The following is a 22551-nucleotide window of genomic DNA, read 5'->3' as shown; positions in this document are numbered from 1 at the left end:
CCCATGGGTGCCACCAGCTCCCACCAGGGCAAACCCAGTCCTTAGAGACATCTTTTGGTGCATCCTGACAGGGCACTTGAAACCTCTCAGGTGGCACTGAGGGTGCTGAGAGAGCCAAGACCTGCAAAAGGAAGACACCAACACTTGGAGAGCTCACTCCAAGGTTGCCTGGCAGAAAAATTCAGCCTGTCCCAGCCCACGTGGGCAAGGGAGGCTCCCTAGACCTCTAGTATGGGATCTGGCACACCCTGACCCATCCTTGTTCCACCCACCTCTCTGTTTTCTTCCTCCCTTCCAGAAGGCAGAGGAAGGTGCCCATGGCTCGCTCCATCAAGGCTTTGGGCTTGGCATGGGGAGCTCACTCACATTTCCTGGTGATGTGGGGAGCACTCTGCTCCCCTCACCACCTCCCAAGCTGTCCCATCACCACAGTCCCCTCTGCTGTCCCTCTCCTTCCCATGCTGAGAGGAGCTTCTCCACACCCAGGCTCGGGATGGGACCTTTAGTGAAGCTCAGGCTGCATCTCTCCCACACAGCTGGGCCCATGGTGCAGGTTTACAGCTGAACCTGTGCAAAAAATAAAAGGCAAAACACAGCTTTCCCCCCCGCTCCTCTGGTTGCCCCATAGTTCTTTCCTCCTCTGACCACCAGCCAGACCCTCCCCCGTGGCTTTTGGTGCTGTCTCTGCATTCAGAATGTCCCAAATTTGCCCTCCGTTTTGGAATGTACATTCCTCCAGCCTGGAATTATCCAAGCCCTGCCCATGGCCACCAGGGTGAGACTTGTGTCACTTGCTCCAGCAAAGGGCTCAGGCCATAAACATTCCTCCAGGTGTGGCCAGGCCATGGGGACAGGCTGGGACATCCACCACTGAGGCTGAGAGCAGCCTGGCCCACCCCAAGGTGCTTCCTTCACCCCCAGCTCTGTGCTCCATCACCCCAAACCTTTGGCCAGGGGATGCAGGGATGCACAGGGATGCAGGCTGCTCCAGTTCTCCATTCCTACTGCTGCTTCCAGCACACTGTATCCTGGAGATCACAGCTGTGGGCCTATTTCCCAACATTTCTTCACCTTTCTTCCTCAAAATGGGTGCTTAGCTCTTCCCTTTCCTTTTTTTCTTCACCTTCCCACTCCCTGGCACCAAGGTTAGGTGCTTGCCATCCCAATCACTCTCCCACTTCTCCCCCAGGAGCACACACAGCTTCCCACTACCCAGGCTTGGTCTTCCCCCACTGAGACTCACCTCCCAGTCTGGAAAGGACACGCAGATCCATCAGGCTCAGTCCTGGATGTCCTGCCAGGCAGCTGGATAAATAAAACAAAGAAATTCCCCTTGTGCCAGTGAGCCATGCTGCTCTCTCCTCCTGGAGAAAACTGCCCCAGAAATGCCACAACAGCCCCTCCCAAGAGACAACTCAAGGGACCTGTGTGTGCTTTCATGTCCAGTTTTATTAGTGTTGCATTAGTACCATAAAATAGTTGACGAGGTCGAGCATGTTGCAGTTTGTTCAAAAAAAAAAAAAAAAAAAAAAAAAAAAAAAAAAAAAAAAAAAAAAAAGGCTATTTACATTTCATCTGTTTTCATTAAAAAAACCCCAAAAAAACTAGAACCCAAACAATACAACAATGAAATAGATGGACAAAGTAGTAATGTCCCCTCATAGGGCACAGTCCCAACAAGGCTAGTGGCGCCCTCGGTCCCCACACCAGCACATCAGGGAACACTCCAGAACCCCATGGCCAAGGTGTGCAGCAGCAGCTGAGTGGAAAGCAGTGACCACCACCACCACGTCCCCTTCTCCCCTAGACTGTCACACAAAGCAGCCAAGTGACCCTGCAGGAACCAGCCCTGCCAGGAGCATCCCACATCAGAAAGTCACTGAAGAGGCTCCAGGAAACCTCTGGGAGCTGCTGCTGCTGCTCTCTGCCTGTCACCCTGCCAGATAAACCAGGCTGTCCCACTAAAATATCACCACACAGGAGTTTGAGAGCCCCTGAACAAAGGGACAGAGGCACTGTGCCCAACCTAGCTTCAAGAAAGCTCCAGGGCCCCCACCCCTGTACCCCTGCACAGAGGGACAAGCCCTAATCCCAGCTTTCCTGATCCCATGGCAAACCAAGCAGCAGGAGAAGGTCAGAGGCTCTGCTGTCTCCAGAATTTTCTGCTTAAACTTGGAGGCACCAGGTGCAATGCTTTCTGTCCCAGCACTCCACTTCTGGTGAGAAATGGATCCCCTAGCTGCAAACACGGCCTAAAAACCTAAAAGCATGGGGCAGGGTGGTTCTCAGCAGAATCTGATGATGCTCAGCCAAAGGGGCACAGCTTCAACTCCATAAACCTTCCACGTGCTACCCCTGCCTTCCCTGCAGGAGAAAGCAACAAGCACTTGCTAATAAAAGCAGCAAAACACAGAGAGAGTGGCTCTCCCCAAACTCAGCTGTAACTAAGAAGGACTCTGCAGTTACTTCTGAGACAGGAACAGCAACAACTGAAGTGGATGGAAACCACTGAGCTAAAACAACCACCCAAGATGCCCATGAAGTAGCCAGTGCCTCCTACCCTGCTTGGAATGCTGAGGTTCAGCCTTTGTCTCTGGGAAACTAAACCCAGAGGACCAGGAAGCACTCAACACCACAAAACCCTTCCATCTTTCAGCAGCTTGCCAGTGCTGTTCAGCATCCAGTGCAGCAACCAACCCTTTCCAGGGAACCCAGAGATGGGGGCCCTTTGCCCAAGAGCAGCTGGAAAAGAAACCATCTGCCTGGAGAAGCCACAGCCAAGGGAAAAAGAGGTCACAGGAGCTCTGCAGGGAGCAGGGGTGAGCTGTAAGACAGAACAGGACAGGAAACCCAGGGGACACAACCTTCAAAGCACCTCCCTGCCAGAGATCAGCTCAGATGCTCCAGCCCCTTCCTTCAATGTCAGCCCCACAGATTGTCCCATCCAACACAGGTGAGGGAGATAACATCACAACTTTTCATTTGACTTGCACCTTCCTCACCAAAACCCTGGACAGCCCAATGCAGAGCACTCTCTGCTCTGAGCCATCCTTGTGTATTCACTACCTTGCACGCTGTCACCATCTCACCCTGCTGGCACAGGGCTGGCTTGCAGGAAAGTCCCTTGAGAAACTGCTGGGAACCTCAGAGACCCCAAACCAGCCAACTCCTACATGCCACCAGGTGCCAAACCCCTTCCCAAAATAGCCTGAGCCACACAGGTGCTTTGACACTCACTCACCTTAACCACTCAACCCCCTTTCTACCCCCAGCTGGGGACAGAAACAGCTGCACAAAGGAGAAGCACAACCCCAGCAGCACAACCACCAAAGCCTGCATTCCAACCCTTGCCTCCAAGGCTGGGAAACATCCCAGCCAGCCCCTGGGGACAGAGCTGCTGGTGGGCAGAGCCAGCCTGCCCCTGCTGAGCTCCAGGAGGACCAGGCTGAGAAGCCAGGATGTTTCCTTGCATGGAAGGGGCATTTCAGAGAAAGGGCAGCTTTCCACAGGGGAAAAAAAATCCCTGTGGAGACCCAAGCCCTGAGGCAGACAGACAGTTTCACGGTGAATTTCCTTGCATAAAGTTAGAACAAGAGACAAACCAACACCAAATGCAGCGAGCAGAAATGCTTCTCACTTGCAGGAACACACAGACACATGGAATATTGCAGGGGCAACACAAACGTGATGGGCAGGACCCTGGAAATCCTGTCCTACCTATCATTTGGTTTTTTACAGTAGGTTGGAATAGGAAGAGGAGCACAGTGTTGGTTCCCCCCTCACCACCCTGGTAAACAAAGTTATTGCAGCTGGTCAGCCCACCACCCCACCTCTGCAGCACCCAGAGCTGCCCAGCCTGCCTGAGGCTCCTGATGCTGGGACCCAGCCTGATCACCCTTTTACACCAGTGTGAGCCTCGAGGACAAAAAAAAAAAAAAAAAAAAAAAAAAAAAAAATCCCACACTGACTAATTTCCTTTAAAAAGAGCTTTTTTGATGCAAGAGCCTCAATAAAGAAAAAAGAACCCATGTGCTTGTGTACCATCTCCCACGCTCCTGCTGCTAGGCAACACTACACAGCCCCTGAGCATCAGCTCAGGTGAACCAAAAGCACATGAATTAATGGACATAGCAACCTTCCAGCTAGCCTCAAGGTTCTGCCACAGCCCAGAGCCAGCAGGACAGTGGGAAGAAACCAAGTATTGCAAGTGGGCCATCTGGGCTGCCCAGCAGTGTGCCATTGGGCATGGGACCACGTCCTCCTCCCCTGAATGGCTTGAAGGGAATACCCAGGCCCTGGCCAAGTAGGTTGTGCTTGTGCTGGGAAAAAGTTTCATGAAACTGGGAGCTGGTGAGGCCAACTCCATGCTGTAAGCTGCAACAGGCACTGAATCCAGCAGGGATCACACTCATGCCTAACAACCCTTCACTCCCCATCAGCAGAAGGCTTAACAGAGCAGATCACTGCTGCCCTGCCCAAAATAACACAGGCTGGCCCTGTACTGAGATGCATCTGCCAAGCAGGGCAAAGCAGGTCCCCAAGCCCTTAGAAACCCAAGGGTGAGGGAACAGAGAAAAAAAAAAAAACATTTTCATAAGCATTACTGCCTTCAGGAAGTGCCTTCTGGAAATGCTCACAGAGCCTGACCTGCTCACAAGGGTGGAACCCAAAAGGACCCCATCACACACTCGAGTCCCTTACCCTGAAATGCCAGACATCTCTCTTTTTTCCACATGGAAAGCAGACTCAGCTCCCCAAACCCCATCTGCTTCAAGTCCCTCCAGGTATAACTCTGAAAGCCTGGAGAGCAAAGGGACACATCTGCAGCACCCAGAGCTGCACCTTCTCATGCTGTCTCCTTGTAAAATCATCCACTCCCAGCATCCCTGACAGCAGCAAGGTGCACAAAGTGAACACAAGTGCAGCCAGAGCCAACAAGTCAACAGTGCAAGACACCCCAAAAATCTCACTCCTCCATCTCAGGGGAAGTCTTGCTGGTTTCATCCTCTGTTACATCCCAACTACAGTTTCCACTGCACCTTGGGACTGAAACCCCTAGCAAAGCCTCAGCCCAGAGGCAATGCTATGCCAGGGCCAAAGCAGATCCTGCTGGGGAAGGGATGGAAGCCACAGAGAAATACCTGTGAGGAGGAACACTCAGAAAGTAAGGACAACATCCATTTACAAAGCAGTTGGTGGGAGGCTGGCTCCCCCCAGCACCCTTCATTCTCCTTACAGTCTGCCAATCCCTGTGAGGAAAGGTCCTGGGTAGTTCAAGGGCTCAGTGAAAACAAAGTCCTGAAGCCAGGCAGGCTGCACCCAGGCTGCAGAGGTGCAGAAGGCAGATTGCCACAGCTCTGGGAAGCACAGTGTGGTCAGGGCAGGACAAAGGCAGCAGATAAAGCAGCCCACAGCACCTCAGGTGTGTGGCTTGACAGATGGATGGGGAGGCAGCTGGACAGGCAGAGTGCCTGGCTGGCTCCCAGTACAGCCCCTACAGTGATGGATCACTTCACAGACAACAGCTCAGCTTCCTGGGTTTGTTCTTTTTTGGCAACGTTTTTTTTTTTTTCTTCCCCTCTCACTTTTTGTTTTTATTTTTGTTTTTATTTTTTTTTTTTTAGAAAGCATTAAAAAAATCTGCAGGTGTTAAAAAAAATCTTTTTCCCTTTAGAGGCTGGATGAGGTTTTATTGACAGGTAAATAATTGGTGTGAGTATGTAAATAGCAGCGACCCCACTGACACAGTGTCCCTCAGCAGCACAGGGACATTGTGACTGCCTTGGCTTGGTCATTGTCACAGACCTGGGACACTGGGGTTTCCTTACACCTGGTGTTTCCCAAATTCCTGCCCAACACTTTTTGGGCATTGCTTCAGCAACACGAATTCAACAAATTCAACAAATGCCCGTCCCCATTGCAGACTCCGTGCTCTGAAAGGAGGGGATCTTTCCCTCTGGACATCCCTAGCTACACAAGTGGTTTGTTTTTCAAACTGGACAGCTGAACTCCCTCCAGACACACCGATCCTTTGGCAGCAGGAAGGAAGACTGGCCATCTTTTTTTCCTAGAAATACAGAGGGCGGGGTCCAAATGCACCACAACGTGCACCATCTTCCACAAAATCCATTGGAGCTGATCCATGGCTCCCCCAGCCCACTCACACCGATGAGGTCTCAGGTTAATAAGCAGTGCAGTTATTCAGCTTTCTGCTCATCATAAGTGGTAGGTTTTCTTGGGCAGGTTGCCTGCTCCTGCCATCTCCCCCATGACTTCATGTTGTCAGCACATCTACATTTAAGACTGTTTTGTCGGTTGGTTTGTTGTGTTTTTTCGTTTGTTTTTTTTTTTTTTTTTTTTTCCTGCCTTTGTTTAAAGGGGTTTCCTTCCCTTGTAGTAAACTTAAAGAGTTAATAGAAAAAAGTAATTCAAAAGTAATCCAAGCACATCTGTAGTTAATTCTGCAGGAGAGGGCAGAGCGACGCGAGTCAGACTTGGCACGCGGTTCCTGGCTCCTGGTGTGCAGTCCCCGGGATGGACAGAAGGTCCTTCCAGAGAGTGTGGCTAAAAGTTAGATTTGGAGTGTCCAAATATACAGATGGGAAAGTGCTTCACATGAGAGGACCACTGTGCTGCCAGCTGAAAGAACTTGACATCGTTCCACTCCACCCCGTCGATCAGGACTGCAGGGGAAGGTAAAAAATGGAGAAAAGTTAGAAAATACTGAGTGGAAGTGGCCAGGCTGGACCAGCTTTGCTAGGAAACTGCCTGCAGCTGGCAGAGGGAGGTCTGGCACATGCTGGTCTGCCTGGCAACCCCACCACAGTCTGCACACATCAGGGAGAAAGGCTTGAGAGCAGAGCTGGTTTAAACTCAGGTTATTATTCCAGCATTGCTCAGTGACACCGGAGCTCCCCAGGCTGCTGGTTTCAGCATCACCTGATTTCTTGCATTCCCTAAACACACCCCATTTTCTCTTTTGGGCAAACACATTCTTACAGAGATGGACACCAGACTCTTCTCACTGTCACACTTAACCAAGAGATGTCCCAAAGAGGTGACACATGTTCTGTCACTACTTCTCCTGCTCACCAGTCTTGCAGGGATGGAGCCAGGATTAAGGAGGTGACCCAAGCAGATCCCTCTGCTGTTAACAGGGGTGGGGATTATCAGCTGAATAGGTACAGGGATATTTTTGGTACTTCACTGCCAGCCACTTTAGGTCTTTTTGCAAGACCTGTGTAAGGCTAGAGGGACCTGTGACTAGAGGGACAACCACACTGTCACCTCTCTCCACCAATTTCTAGATGGGCAAGGGAAACAGAATGAAAGGGAGGGAAACAGAGCCCTCATGCAGGGAACTAATTCAGAACAGTTCCTTGCTAAGGGGGAATTTCTCCTCATCCAAGACCTATTAAAACATTCCCCAGGAACAACCCCAGTTCACTGGCTCCAGGGAATGGTGCAGGACACCAGGTCAGCCCTTTTTAGCCTGGAGGGTAATGCTAGCAGCTGAACCTTGCCCCAGAGCCTTACCCCTCAGCATGTTCTGCTGATGCTTTGCTGTGCAAATCAACCTGCTGATTCCTTCAATGCATTGGCTCTTGGATTCAATCTCCTTGTCTCTGGTTTTCTTGGGCAAAAACATCACTGGAAGAAAACCAAACCAGCACACGGTGAATCCCTGCTGCTCACAGGAGCTGCACCAAGAATTGTTTGGGGTTTTTTTGCAATCACATCTGAAAAACCTCACTGGAATTCTAACTGCCTGAGGTTATCCCTGGTTAGCAGGAGTTTCACTCTGTCAGTGCTTGACACCATCACCTATGCACCATGAAATGGTTCTGGTTCCCCAAGAACAGTCCAAATGCCACACACAAAGGTCTACAAACTGGCTCCACAAGATCTGATGGTGTTGAACTCAGTGAGGACCATTTTGGGCACCTCAGGATTGCTTCTCCCACAGGCATGCCACTAAAAACTGTGTGGCTGTGGGTGGGAGCTCTGCTATCAGCAATGCCATTGCTATGCTGGTCCAGGAGCACCCTGGCTGCAAGGTTATGGACTCGTGTCCTGCAGCCATGGATCCAGGAGGCTCTGCTGGCCTCTCAGTATCTCCAGAACCCCTGCTCCCATCAGGAATGACCCACAGGGCAATGGGATGGTGTGAAGGACAGCTACTGGCAGTCAAATGTAAGCACCACGCTGCCTTGCTGCTGCTTTGAAAACACTTTTAGAGTTGTTCTTTATTTCTAGTATGTTTCACTTCACTGAGGCTTAGAGCAAATACAGAATTACTGACATTTAAAATACTTTTTTTAAAAAAAATAAACTCAAAGTCTTGACTTTAAGAGCAGAAGTCTAAACCAAAAAAAAAGCAAACAGGGGGCTTTTCACTGAGAGATTTTTCTTCTACCTCCCTCTTGTCCCACAAAGCACTCTGTGGAAGAACAAAAGAGCTCACATTGCTCTAAAGAACACCACCTCTTCTATGTTTATGCCCACCAAGCTTGGCAGGTGTGGCTTGTGTTTGTGACACTGATATTTAACACAAGGACACCAATGTCAAATCCAGCAAAAAGTCTCTGCTGGGGCTGAGAGAATGGTTTGGGTTGGAACGGACCTTAAAGATCATGGAGTTCCAACCCCCTTGGCATGGGCAGGGACACCTTCCACTAGACCACCATGATAGGATACACACAGATCCTGCCCTTTGTCTGCACCCCTTGTCACCTGGCAGAGAAGAAACCAGATCATGGAGCTGTACAGGCTGCAGGCTCTGCCATGACTCTGGTACTCAGGGCACAAGTTGCTTTTTATCTCAGCCAGCACCAACAGACTCACAAGGAACACCCAGACATTGTCCAGAGCAGCACACACCCCCTGGCTTCCTGCACACCCACTCACAAATGTCCTTGCTCTGTCCTCAGCTTTGTGATTTTGAGCTCTACATCTCAGCCATTCAGCTCTAAGAGTGAACACGTCCCCTTCACAAATCATCCTTCCAAACTCCATCACCTTTTACAGTCACTTCTTATATACACAGAGACTGGGATTTGAGGGATCAAAAATATGCCTAAAGTGCTGTAATGCAGGAATGACAAAGTCAGAGAGCCCTGGAACAGCCAAACAGGGAGAGCAGCATCACATTCTTGGTATTTGGCAACAGTAAATGTGTCCACCTTACCTTTCTTGTTCTTCTCTTTTGTCACCACTGTCATGGACATGGTTGGGGTGGTGGCAATCTCACCACTGGCAGGTAACCTGCTGACCTGGAGGGACCGGAAAGTGCATTTCAGTGTGTTTTTGGTAGTGGAGGGATCCTTCTTCTCTGGGTCTCTCTTTCTGTCTATGGGGGGTGCTGCAATCCAGTAATCCACCTGCAGGCCCATCAACTCAGCACCAAGGCTCTGGCTGGAAAACAGGAGAAGAAGGTAATTTCTGCACAGCACTCAGCAGAGTTTCCCCCCCTGTCTGGGAGTTTTCATCCCTGGGCAGGTGGTCAGAGGACAAAAGTGCCTGGGAAATCAGGCAGCAAGGCTCATCAGAATCAGGGCATCTGATGAGAATCAGAAATAAGGCTGTCCCTTCTAGTTCAACTGTGTCTGCCCTTGAAAAATGCAGCCTTCCCATCAGGTGCAGGATACCCCCTGCCCTCCTCAGCTCCTTCTTGGCCAGTGTGGACACAGTGAGTGGAGAAGCAAAAGAGGTGAAGAGGTGACAAAAGGTGACAACTTCAAGTATCTGCTAGGAGGAAGAAAGCCAAGCTAAGGGTTTTCCTTCAGAAGAGTTTTTTCCTCTCTCAAGTATACATCAGATAAGACAGCCAAGGGCAGTGTAAGGAGACAAAACATGCTTTACCTCGGGGATGAGAAGCTGCCTGTAACAGATGGTGAGGAAGGTGGTGTGGGGGAGGCTTCTTTCACAGCAGGAGACACAGAAGGTGGGGTAGAAGAAAGGATAGTGGAGCTGGAGGGAGCTGCATCATCAGAGTCACCTTGCAGAACAGAAGTGAAAGTGTTTGTCTGGAGTTCATCTCACAGCCCAACACATGCACACCCAATTCAGCCTCTTTGCCCAGACTCCTGCTACACAACTTTTGGTCAGATTCAATCCAGAGACCAACTTGCCCATCAGTTCTGACTGCCTCCACACTTCCACCACAGCACTTCCTATGGATGAGAGGCAGGCACAGCCACTGTCATTCCTCTGGGATGCCCATTTGGCATCTGCTCTCCTAGGGTTTGCTTCCAGCTGATTTTGAGCCTCTCTGCACATAGACCCCTGCTGGGAACCTCCTCCTGCAACCACTGCAGGACAGCACCATTCCCAGGCTCTTGTGAAAATCCTGTCACTCCTGGGCTCATTACAGGGATCTCCCTATTCCCCTCCTGCTTCCACTCCCCACAACCAAAGCATCTCCCTTAATATTGGCCCTTTGGGATGGTGGGAGCAGTGTGGCAGGAAGGAATGTCCCATGGAAAGGCTGCCTCCACACACAAACCTGTGTCTAACCCAACCCAGGGTTTAGTAGTGAAGCGATAAAAGAAATAATCCCAACAGATGAGGGAAAAAAAATTCTCCCTGACTAGTAATGCATATGAAGGAGGGAAAAAAGTTCACAGTGATAAACACACCACCTGGCTGTGTGTGAAAGCAGGGAGTATTTTTTAAGGCACTTGAGCCCAGTGAAGGGAGACAGGCATGAACTTCTGAAGAACTGCTCTTCATCAGGGCTCTTTGGGCCAGGAACCTCCAATAACCACAGCAGTGAATCTATGCCACTGACTACAAACATAAGAAAAATCAAGGTTTGCAGATATGAGTGGGGCTTCCCTGGATGAGGGTGCTGGAATTTGCCTGAACTTCCCTATAAAGCAACAAGAAAATGCACCCCTTGCTAGAGAGAGACCTCTTGTTCAGCAGACAGCCCCTGGGAGTCAAGGCAGAAGAACTGGGAGGTAGTAAAATCCCATTCCACCTTAAAAACTCCTAGACATCAGGAATGGACAAGGTTGCTCAGCCTGTGGAGTCAGTCTGCCATCACTAGCAGGACACAGAAAGCACACAGAAGATGCTTGTTACCTGATGTTGCAGAAGACTGTTCCACTATTCCAACCTTCACCACCTAGAGGGGTGAAAACAGAAAAGCTCTATGAACCAGGAGGCTCCTGAACTTCAGGAATACCCAGGAGTACTTCAGGAATAAACTAAGCCCATCCCTACAGCCCCTCTGGCTCTGCCTCTGCAAAGCAGTGTTAAACTATGTTAAAAAGTGGAGCCTTCCAAAAGCCTGGCAGGTCCCAACAGTGCTCAGCCAAGCCACACGAGCTCACAATTCTTCCTCCAAAAGACAGCACTGCCCTTATGGAGCTGTTACACAGCTCTTGACACCCCCTGGTCAGCCCCATGGCAACTGTTCTGCCTGTCTGTGACACTTGGGAGAACAGGGTGGGGAAGAAAAAGGACCATAAAGATCCCTTTAGCACTGCTTTGATGCACCTGCTAATTACAGACATATTGCTTCCACCACAAAAGTGCAGCCACTTCTAGGATGCAGTTGGGATGAAACCACAAAAGCAAGAAGCTCCAGTTTCTGATCAGAGTTTTCTAGTCTTCAAACAAGGAAGGTGTCCAGTAAAGAATGCAAAGCTCCTGGCAAAGCCTATGGGCACAGACATGGATCACCATCACACAGACAAGTCAGAATAATCCCAATTACAAAGGAATAGGGATACAAATGTGCTTTGATATGGCCAACCACCAGCTGGTAGATTTAGGTTAATGTTAAATGCTGCTGGCAATAATTTGTGAAACAGAGCATGCTACCAACCTCCCAAGAGCACACTATGTCTAGAAAGATAAAATGACCCTTGGTGATTAAAAAAACAGGGGTCTTTCTTAGTGATAATCTGCTAGGGTGCACAGGGATCATTAACTCTAAACACTGCAGAGGAGAGACCCTTCTTTAAGGTCCTTACCAAACTTGTATCCAGGGCTAATGTCTACCCTAAATAAATGCTGACAAATGGGAAAAAAGCTGCAAAGGCATCTCAAGTCAATAAAACTGATGACACACAGTCTCTTTAGTTTGAAACCAGAAGGTAGTTAAATTCACACATGACCATGTCCAGACCACATCTCTAGAAAACACATTTTTGTGCTTGTGAGATGCAGAAAAAGTGCCTAATCATTAGAAGCAAAAAACCTTGCCCAGTTTGGGGCAGGGAGGTGCATGGTCAACACTTGGAGAGGTGTCTGGCTCTTAGGTGGATTCTCTGCTAGCTCCTGTCTTGGAAAAGCCATTGTGAACTCAGCAGTGTCTGCAGAGGTTCCCTGAGGGAGAGGCCCTGGCTTGGGAGAAGGAGATGTCAGCTCAGTCTCCATCCAAAGGGCAACAAATGAGGCTCTGGAGTACAGTAGCCATTTGTGCTGCACAAATGGCAAGAGGACATCTTGGAGTCTGTAATTAGCTATGAGCAAGAGGATGTGAGGCAGAGGAGTCAAGGGAAGAACAAGCAACACAGAAAACTGCCTATTTTGCCCCCTTGATCTGCATGCCAGGCAGGTCATGTGCTCTGGCACTCCCCAAGAAACCAAATAACCCTTGTGGAGAGATTCCAGCTGGCTTGAGACAACACTCACCCCAACAAAGGGAATGAACTTCTGGGAAGATTCTTCATCAGGGCTAGAGGCAGAGAGAAAAAGAGTTGTTAACAGCTTGCTTCCACCCCGGGGTGCAATACTCACTTCACATCTTGCATTCAAGCATGCAGCAGGGACGGGCAGGATGCAAGCACCAGGTTCAGTTCCTCCTCTCAGGGAGGATGCCAAGGATGGGGAAGAGCATGGAGCTGATGGCACCAGGTTCAGTGCCTCCTCTCAGGGAGGACACCAAGGGTGGGGAAGAGTACCCAGCTGATGGCACATCCCAGGGGCAAGGTCCCTCTTGCCAGACAAACATGCTTTAATGGCAGGGCAGCCATCCCAGACACACAGCCTCCCACTCTGAGGGAAGGGGTGGATCTGTGGAGGAACCCACGTGTCACTTACAGGTCCCTGAAGCCCTCTGCAGGCATGGCCTTGAGGTGTCCCATTTTGGAGCCATTGGGCCATCCCTTGCATGTCCCAGCACCACTAAAGCAGTGATCCTGCCACAGGGGTGACATGGGGTGATTGGTACAGCACTGTCAGGGATGGACACGCAGGCAGCTCCAGGCACAGGGACAGGTACTCCCTGGCACACCAAAGGGGACAGGGACACCAAGGGAGAGAGGGGAAACACCTAAATCAAGCCAAAGAAAAGGTGGACCATGTCCCAGATGTCGTCTGGGGGTGGGACCTTAAAGATCAAAGGGACAAAGCAACTCCAGGTCCTGACAGCAAATCAGACCATGAACCTCTCTGCTTCCTCAGGAAGTTCTCATCCAACAACTCTCATGTTCCCAAAGTGGGGGGGACACATCCAACACATTTCAGCACACTTCTTCAACTTTGACTCTTTGCTGCTCTGCCAGGCAAGAGGCACAAGTTTTCCTAGTTTTCCTGTTTAGGTTTTCCTGGTTTTAGCCTGATATTCCACCAGCTGCACAAGGATATCCATGCAGCAAAAAGCCAGGTGATCTGGATGCTGCTGACCCAGAGGAAGGACCAGCTCAACCATCACCAGATGTTGAAGACAACGCTGCAGGTGTTGGGAAAGCAGGGAAGGCATCAGCACCTCCTGCTTTGGGATTGAGAGGAAGCTGAACAAGAGCCAGCAGTGTACTCAGGTGGCCAAGAAGGCCAATGGCATCCTGGGCTGGTGGCCAGCAGGTCCAGGGAAGGGATTCTGCCCCTGTGCTCAGCCCTGGAGAGGCCACAGCTTGAGTCCTGTGTCCAGTTCTGGGCCCCTCAGCTCAGGAAGGAGATTGAGGTGCTGGAGCAGGTCCAAAGGAGGCAACTGGGCTGGTGAAGGGACTTGAGCACCGATCCTATGAGGAGAGGCTGAGGGAGCTGGGGGTGTTGAGGCTGGAGAAGAGGAGGCTCAGGGGAGACCTCATCACTCTCTCCAACTCCCTGAAAGGAGGTTGGAGCCAGGGGGGGTCGGGCTCTGCTCCCAGGCAGAGATCAGTCAGACAAGAGGCCATGGGCTTCAGCTCTGCCAGGGGAGGGTTAGGTTGGATATTAGGAAGAAATTCTTTCCAGAGAGGGTGCTCAGGCATTGGGATGGGCTGCCCACGGAGGGGGTGGATTCTCCATCCCTGGAGGTTTTTAAGAAGAGACTGAATGTGGCACTGAGTGCCATGGGCTGGGAACCACGGGGGGAGTGGATCAAGGGTTGGACTTGATGGTCTCAGAGCTCCTTTCCAGCCCAGATGATTCTGTGGGATTCAGAAGGGTGGAGACTTGGCAGCAATTAAAGCCACAGTCAAACTTAGGAGGAGTTGGGCTGAGACTCAGGCCAAGAGAAGGAAGAGGAGGAATGCAAAAAAAAAAAAAAACAAACAAAAAAAAAAAAAAAAACATGCCCAATTTCAACAGAAAATTGTTCCCCCTGGGAGCTCAGACTACCACTGAGGAGAGCTCAGGGGCAATTCTGCAATAAATCTTTTGCTTATCACAGCTCACAATGATGCACAGACTATTCCTGAAGCCATCCACCTGGTTTCCAGCTAGGCTACTCCTGTCACACGTCATCTTGAGAACTCTGATCTTGTGCATGTGGCTCTGAAAAATGCAGCTTATCAGAACAGCAGGTCTTCAAAATCCATCCATCTGCAATCCATCCTTCAAGGTTAACTGTCCAGAAATGGACATGCAGGTTCCTTCCACAGCCCAATATATTAATTCAGACTGAACAGAGGCATACAGCCAGATTTACATGTTTTAGGACTGTAGGAAATAAGAAGCTACATCACCAGGAGTCACCCAGATGCCAAAGGGAAGGAATCATCTCTCTCACTTCCAGGACAAAGTACAAACTAAGCTGCAAAGCACTTAGATATTCCAGTATGAGGGACCAAAGAAACACTTGGAACAGTTATGCCAACCATTAGCCTTGTGCTAAGATTTCATTCACAGTTTAAGCACTACAAAACAGATTAAAATGTAGCCAAACACCTGTGATTTCCTAGCAGGAGGGTCTCAGGCAAGACCTTCATTCGAGGCAAGTCCTGCAAGGTGGCAGCAAGAGGGGATTTTTATCACCTCTGAGCAAGTTCAGGCCAGGCACCACCACCAGCTCTCCAAGGTTTTTCTTTAGTGGGAAGCACTCGTCCTTCCCACTGGGCAACCACAGCTCCCTGCTGGCTACCACCATCCCTGTTCCACCAAACCTTCAAAGGAAACAAAGGGACAAAGCAACTCCAGGTCCTGACAGCAAATCAGACCATGAACCTCTCTGCTTCCTCAGGAAGTTCTCATCCAACAACTCTCATGTTCCCAAAGTGGGGGGGACACATCCAACAGGACATTTCAGCACACTTCTTCAACTTTGACTCTTTGCTGCTCTGCCAGGCAAGAGGCACAAGTTTTCCTGGTATTCCTGTTTAGGTTTTCCTGGTTTTAGCCTGATATTCCACCAGCTGCACAAGGATATCCATGCAGCAAAAAGCCAGGTGATCTGGATGCTGCTGACCCAGAGGAAGGACCAGCTCAACCATCACCAGATGTGTTCACGTTTGGCAACTGCTGCAGGTTGGGTTTTAGAAGCAGCATTCAGAGAAAGGAGGTGGGCTCTGGCTAACCACTGCCCTGCAGAGAGTCAGACACACAGCAGGGAGAAAAATGGTGTTATCCCTGCTTCCTACAGCTCAGGAACCCGTGCTGGTTCACCCTCCAACCCAAGTCATTTGTGCCCCAAGAAGTTGGGGAAGTAGTCTACAACACATCAGAATGAAGAGCTTTTGATAAATATTGTAACTAGGCAGGAAAAGACCCAGCCCTCACCCTGACAAGCAAGCAATGCTTTTATTTCCAAGAGCCAAGCTGCTTCCCAAATTCATGCAGGGGCTGTCCAGAAGCCACAGGGCATGAGCTGAATTACAGTGGGTGACATGGAACTCATCAGTCATCCAGCTACACTGTAATGAGGGAGTGCTGAGCCTCAGCTCTCAAATACTGCAGGGTTTCATTCAAGAAAGCCATGCAGAGAGATATCAACATGGCAAACAGCCCTCCTACTGAGAGGCCCAACTTCTGCTAGCATGGCCTCAGCTCCCCAGATGTTGCCTGGACTGCAGTGGTTCTTGACACTTCATTAAACATTAATTCTCCCAGTGCTTAGAATAAAAGTCAGTCACCCAGTGTAAGGCAGAGGAGCTGAAATGGCAATTCATTTCCTTCCTGAACCCCTTCCTCATTGCCAGCCCCCTTGATTTCAGGTAAGGTCAGCAGATGCTCCAAAAGAATGGGACAAAGCTTTGGCACCATTGCAGTCCATCCCAGGCAGTACATGCGCCAACCTTTTGCCATGACAAACAGAACAGGGAGACAGGAAGGAGAGCAGAGGTGAGTCAAAACAGGGATAGCTGGCAATAAAAGTCATGAAGCAGCTCATCACATACAGCTACATCCTAAAGACTGGCTTGGCTTTCCTGGGAACACTTGTGCTTGTTTAACAGAGCAAATGCTAGGATGCTGGGAGCTTTGCAGTGAATCCGTAGGTATTGCTGCTGTTTCTACCCAGATCACTGCTTTGAAAACTGACCTTGAAGAAGCCACTCACCTCTGGCCTGGAGGGGGAGGGAGTTCAGTAACTCTTTAACAAAATAAATGTCCAACAACCATATCCCCCTATAGAGCAAGGGGATCTTGGAGGCAGCTCTGAGAGCACAACCCCCCTGCCAGCACTTCTCTGTCTCCTCTTTCTTAGGCTCAGAGAAGTCCTGTTTGCTTGGGACAGCCTGCCAGAAGAGACCAGTCCTCAGTTTTTGACAGGGAGAGGATTTGCTGGACACTGGAAGGCTGAACCCTGCCCTGAGCCAGTTCTGACAGATGGGAACTGAAAAGTCTTTACTCAGTCCTGATTCCTTTGGAGCTACACTGTATTTTCTGGTGGCTAGGAAGAAGGGCAGACAAAACTACCTTCTCACTATTCTTAACTCCTTCATCCCCATGCCATCTACATTCTGGGAACCCCTAATGTGTGGTCTTTTAAAACACTTTTTAAAATGTTTTCTGCCAGCAGACGCCAGAGTTTCAAAGCAGTGAGCAGAATTTTACCTACGGCACAAACCATGCATCCCAGACCTGCAGAAAATGTTAAACAAGGCACAGAAGACCAGTTCATGGGGGAAAAGATACAGGAGATGGGAGAGGGAACCTAAAGGAACTGATACCTTATGGTAAAATCAAAATGAAAGCTCTTTTTCCTTTTCAGAAAGCAACCAAAGAAAAAGACAGAAATGTTATTAGAACAAAGTGATGCAATCATTTAGATAGTGCTAATGGAAACAGAATGTCTGTGCTGCAAGGGACAAAGAGCTGCACTTCTAGAGAAAACATGGGGAGACACCTGCCCCCCACTCCACGGGAGATCTTGGACACCAACAAACCACAGGCTGTGCCACTGAAGTCTCAGCAATCCCTCTTCCAACCGAGGGGCTGTGGGCTTGGAGCAGGAGCTGTATCTCAACAGCTTCAGGCATGGCACCACAGAGTCCAAAGTTATTAAATGGATCAGATCATGGTAAAGCAGTCTTGGAACACTGCTGGGAAGGGGAAGTGCATGCACTACTGGTGTACATTGCAGATGGTTTGAAATTTTATCAAATTGACTTGACTGGGCATATTGGAAACTTAAAATTATTTCATGTGTTACGAGAAAAATGAACCTGGAATGGACCAGGGAAGGCAGTGGAGACCAGTGAAGAACCCAGCAACAAGAAAGAAGAAGGGGTTCACACTGCATTTGTCTGAACTACATTTATGTAATGAATCTACATCTTCACACACATTAAAAAAAATAAAATAAAAAAAGAGTGAAGCCAAGTGCTTCAAGTACCCTGGGACTCTCTAAACTTTACCTCTATCACAAATATTCACAAATGTAAGAGAGTAGACTCTTTGTAATGGTCTATGAAGCTTGGAAATATTTTCCCTAGGAGAGCAGGAAGAATGGGCTAAACTTACTGAATCATTTCTGCAAAGTAATGGAGACAGATACAGGAATAGAAAAGGAACATACACTGAGCATTTCCAAACAGAAAGGAAGACTACTGACTCTACCCACACCTTTAATCCCTCCCAGTTCTTATGCAAAGTGGGTACCAATGAGGGATGTTAGTGGGCCAACAGCAAAAAGATCAGATACAATATTGTGTGGGTAGTAATTAACAATTAACATCATCTATGCCTCACAGGAGGCTGCTAGTCCCTAACAGAAAAAGAAAATAATAATAATAAAATCATGAGGCTAGCGTTTGTCCAGCTCTGAGAAATTCTTGTGAGAGATGTGGTCCATCTTCCTCCTCTGTGGCTCAGAAACAATGCAGACACTCTTCCTGGACCACAGCCACATGAGGTTCAACACACAAAAAAGCCCCAGTGAGTGTCAGCCCCCCCCAGCAGGACTTTGGGTCTGCCCATCAAGTTCTGCTATTTACGCTCCAAAAAGAAAAGGTTTCAGTTCCCTCAACTCTGGAAGAAAAAAAAAAGGCCAGGTCTCATGGAACAGGGGGAATGGTCTCCACGATAAGAAATATTCAGAACCTGTGCAGATACAACCTGGCCATTCCCTGTCCTGACCAGTCCCCACTTCCCCAAAAACCTCCCAGATCTTCAAAGAGGAACCGCACTGGTGTAGATTCACTGGGACACATCAGTGGATGAAGGGCACAGTAAGGTTTCCAAGTTGTTTTAAGTTTCCAGTGATTTTTCAGACTGCTGGCAGGTGAGAAAAGCACTTTGCCTTCACCCTGATGCTCCCTCTGGAAAGGCAGTGCTGTGTCAGTGCCATACCTTTTCTGCTTGTACGTCAGCATCGCTTCAGCAATGGGCAACTGGTGGGCACAGTTTGCCCCTGCTATGTACTGTGTTATCCTGGAGACAACATCAGGGCCTTCTGGAACTGCAGCAGAACAAAGAGAGAAAATAAAGTGACTTCTCAGACTATCACACCAGCACTGCCCTCCACCAGCTCAGTCGAGCAGCTGCTGGTACCCAGCCATCTGTGCTGAACTGCATCTTTCAAAGGATGCTCTGCAGCTCACCCCAGAGCCTTGCAAAGCTGTCTAACCAAGAGCAAACATCCTACACTACGTGGTTAGTAGGTCAAGAGAGGTTCTCCTCCCCCTCTATTCTGCATTGGTGAGGCCACACCTGGAGCATTGTGTCCAGTTCTGGGCCCCTCAGTTCAAGAAGGACAGGGAAGTGCTTGAAAGAGTCCAGCACAGAGCTACTGAGATGATTAAGGGAGTGGAACATCTCCCTTATGAGGAAAGGCTGAGGGAGCTGGGTCTCTTTAGTTTGGAGAAAAGGAGACTGAGGGGTGACCTCATCAATGTTTTCAAATATGTAAGGGGTGAGTGTCAGGGAGATGGAGTTAGGCTTTTCTCAGTGGTGACCAGTGATAGGACAAGGGGTAATGGGTGTAAATTGGAGCATAGGAGGTTCAAGTTGAATATCAGAAAAAATTTTTTTACTGTAAGGGTGACGGAGCCCTGGAACAGGCTGCCCAGGGGGGTTGTGGAGTCTCCTTCACTGGAGACATTCAAAACCCACCTGGACACGTTCCTAGGGGATGTATTCTAGGGGGCCCTGCTCTGGCAGGGGGGGTTGGACTAGATGATCTTTCCAGGTCCCTTCCAACCCCTAGGATTCTAGGATTCTATGATACAAGAGCACCAAGGCAAACAAAATTAGGAATGCACACTAGACACATGATGCTGCATACTGCTTTCCTCATTGAAGTCCAAGTTATTTTCTACTTGTTAAAACACTTTCCTTTGGAAATGTGGATGTGCTCAGAGCCATCTTTTCAAAGTTCCTCACCATCTCTCACCAGTGTTTGAGTTCCCTGAGTTACTCATGGCCTTGCTCAGTTAACTGGGAAGAGTGAGAGCCACAACAGGGTAGGAAGAGCACAAAGCTGATGTGTGCAGCAGCAAACGTGCTTCAAGGTTGAGAGACTGTGTTTGATTCAAGCTGACAGAAAGGCATTTTCTAAATGCCTTCCATATTTCTTTGGTTTCAAGCAAAGAGCTTCAACTCTAAGATCAAAGTTAACTTCATCAGTTCCAATACCTTGATGGGCATTTCAAACCAAAGCCTCTCACAACAATTATTTGAACACTGAGGAGTTACAGCTCTTTGGCAGATGTGTTTGTACCACTGCACAGACAAAATCAGAGAATCTACTGCACAAAAATGAAGCTGTATTTTTCTCATAGCATACAGACAAATAAATAAGTATACAACCTACTGAAGAACAGACATGTGAGCTGGAAGTATTCCTAACCAAGACACAAAAATCAAGTCAGTATTGACATCTGTGTGCATTTTCCAAGTGCAGCAAGGAACTGAAACTCGTTCCAGACCCCTGGGATTCCATGACACAACCAAGGAAAACGGAACATTCTGAGTGGAACAGCAGAAAAACTACAGTCCAGCTTCCTGCTCCAAGCAGAAGCAGCTTCACCTCCAGAATAAGCTGCTCAAGGCCTCCTCCAGCCAACTTCCCATCTGCTGGAAAAAGCTCTAAACAATTCCCTGTGAAGAGCTCTCTCTTCCCTCCTCATAGCTAGAGTACTTCCAGGAGCATCCTGGCAGTCTCAGCCATTCTCTGCTATTCCAACAGGAGAACCAAAATGCATCTCCCCACCCTTGTGGTGCCCTGAAAACACCAAGGTTTTTTCTGCTAATGAAATTTCTGTAAGAGATATGATGCCATGAGAACACCACACCTCAGACAAGTCTCAAGCTTTCACATAGCCCTAAATGTCAGGTGAAAATCCTCTTTTCTCCTGCTTCTTTCTGTTCTTGAACAAATGGATGAAAAACCCGTAAGCATTTATATTTCAAGCAAATTAGTATTTTAACACACAGCAGGGCTTTACCCTGGCCTAGAAAAGGCTCAGATCAGAACAGGAACTTGTTGATCTGACCTAGGGTAGCTCTCCACACTTGTGAAGATGAAATTCTTTTTTAATGAGAAAGATCCTCCCGGGAGATTTCAGAAATGTCAAGGTCACTCTCATGCACAATTAATAGAAGTTAATCTTCCCACAGTTCCCAGTTTTTCAAAATCTTTTAGGCTGGAGACTTTCTGAAGGACCAAAGAAAGGAATATACTCAACTTAGTAGAGTGAGACCTCCCCATGAAGGAACGAAGCTGAGAGCTAGGGGAAAAAAGTAACTTGGAAGTAGTTAGGGCTTCTGGGATCCAAAACTGTTTGCAAACCACCACGTAGAGGACACACAAAGGTCACCATCTGAACAGGGAACGTGGTGGGGTGAGGAGAAAAGAGGAACAAAAACATTTGTCTGCTTCCTCTTGTATTTACTTGACCTTTGTTAAAATGATTCATTCAAGCCTTTTATCCCACACATGCACACAGTCTTACCAGTGGTCTGGGCTTCCAGTTTGTTGAACAGATCTCTCCAGGCTAGATCTTGGAAGAAGTTGTTGTATCTATAATCTACAGACCCCAGATACTTGGCCACTGGATGTGAGCCTAAGAAAAAAAAAAGAAAAACATGACAGTTATTCTTCCCAGCACTGAACAGAGGTGTGTTACCTGTGAGGAATTCAGTTCCAAAATCAAACCTACATTAGACACCCCAGAAATAAAATTCTGCACTTATAACCAAGTAGTTCAGACCAGTACATCTCTACAAGAAGATGCAGAAAGACTGCTTCAACACCACTGACATCCTTCAGTGAAACCACCCCTGCCCTCCACCGGCCAAATCAGATTTTAAAAGGCCAAAGAAAACAGGACTGGGAAACTGCTGAGGAAATGAATGATTCAGAAGACACGGATGCCCCACAGCTCTCCAGCTCACTCTGTTTTGCAAGAGGTTTCCCAGCAGCTTTTCCTGCCCCCAGGCTGCACTGGGGCCAGGTCACCTCTGCCAAGAGGAGTCAAACTCCTTCCTCCAAACACCATTTGCACACCAGGGCTCTTCTGGAATACTGAGAAGAGGCAATTGTTCCCAGCCAGGAAAAACAACCCAGGGAGAGTTGTTTAATTGGAGGAGAAGGGCTACAAGTTGAATAAATAGGCTGTAATTAAAAGCAGAAGGCAGAATCCAAGGATTACAGTCCCCAGTGAATGTCAGCATTTGCATCAGGTCCTTGCTTGCCCTTATGGCTCCTCCATGAGTCTGGCAAGACCTACTTGGAAAAAGCTTGTGTCCAGCCCCCAACCTGCAGCCCTAGTTAATACTGAGCAGAAGAGGGAAGGCATTTAAGTGACAAAGTCCCCACAGGTAGTAAAAACTTGCCACCTTCATTTTAGACCACACGTGCTCCCAAAACAGACACCCTGCTCTTGCAGCTACTTCTTCAGCCTTTCTTCAGAAGAAAAGGTGCACCAGGACTGCACTTTCTGGCCACATTTCAGTCCT

The 22551-nt window shown here is 48.8% G+C and overlaps 1 protein-coding gene across 9 annotated transcripts in view; it reads right to left on the bottom strand.

Annotated features, from left to right (window-relative positions):
* Positions 1 to 1429: 1429 nt before the first annotated feature.
* Positions 1430 to 22551, bottom strand: part of PACS2 (phosphofurin acidic cluster sorting protein 2) — a 70213-nt gene continuing 49091 nt past the window's right edge. For 5 of the 9 annotated variants that reach the window (XM_071751244.1, XM_071751245.1, XM_071751246.1 and 2 more), the window contains 9 exons: positions 21546 to 21656; positions 18943 to 19051; positions 17322 to 17354; positions 12646 to 12688; positions 11086 to 11128; positions 9862 to 9997; positions 9188 to 9414; positions 7537 to 7650; positions 1430 to 6683 (listed from right to left, as the gene is read on the bottom strand). In XM_071751244.1, coding sequence (XP_071607345.1) covers positions 6565 to 6683; positions 7537 to 7650; positions 9188 to 9414; positions 9862 to 9997; positions 11086 to 11128; positions 12646 to 12688; positions 17322 to 17354; positions 18943 to 19051; positions 21546 to 21656 — 935 coding nt within the window. In that variant the 3' untranslated portion in view covers positions 1430 to 6564. The remainder of the gene's footprint in view (positions 6684 to 7536; positions 7651 to 9187; positions 9415 to 9861; positions 9998 to 11085; positions 11129 to 12645; positions 12689 to 17321; positions 17355 to 18942; positions 19052 to 21545; positions 21657 to 22551) is intronic. The other 4 variants (XM_071751247.1, XM_071751248.1, XM_071751253.1 and 1 more) reach the window with 1 other exon arrangement.

This window comes from Heliangelus exortis, chromosome 8 (assembly GCF_036169615.1).
Source record: "Heliangelus exortis chromosome 8, bHelExo1.hap1, whole genome shotgun sequence".
NCBI lineage: Eukaryota > Metazoa > Chordata > Aves > Apodiformes > Trochilidae > Heliangelus > Heliangelus exortis.
Note: the sequence above shows the minus strand (reverse complement) of the source record. Positions and strands in the feature narration are given on the sequence as shown.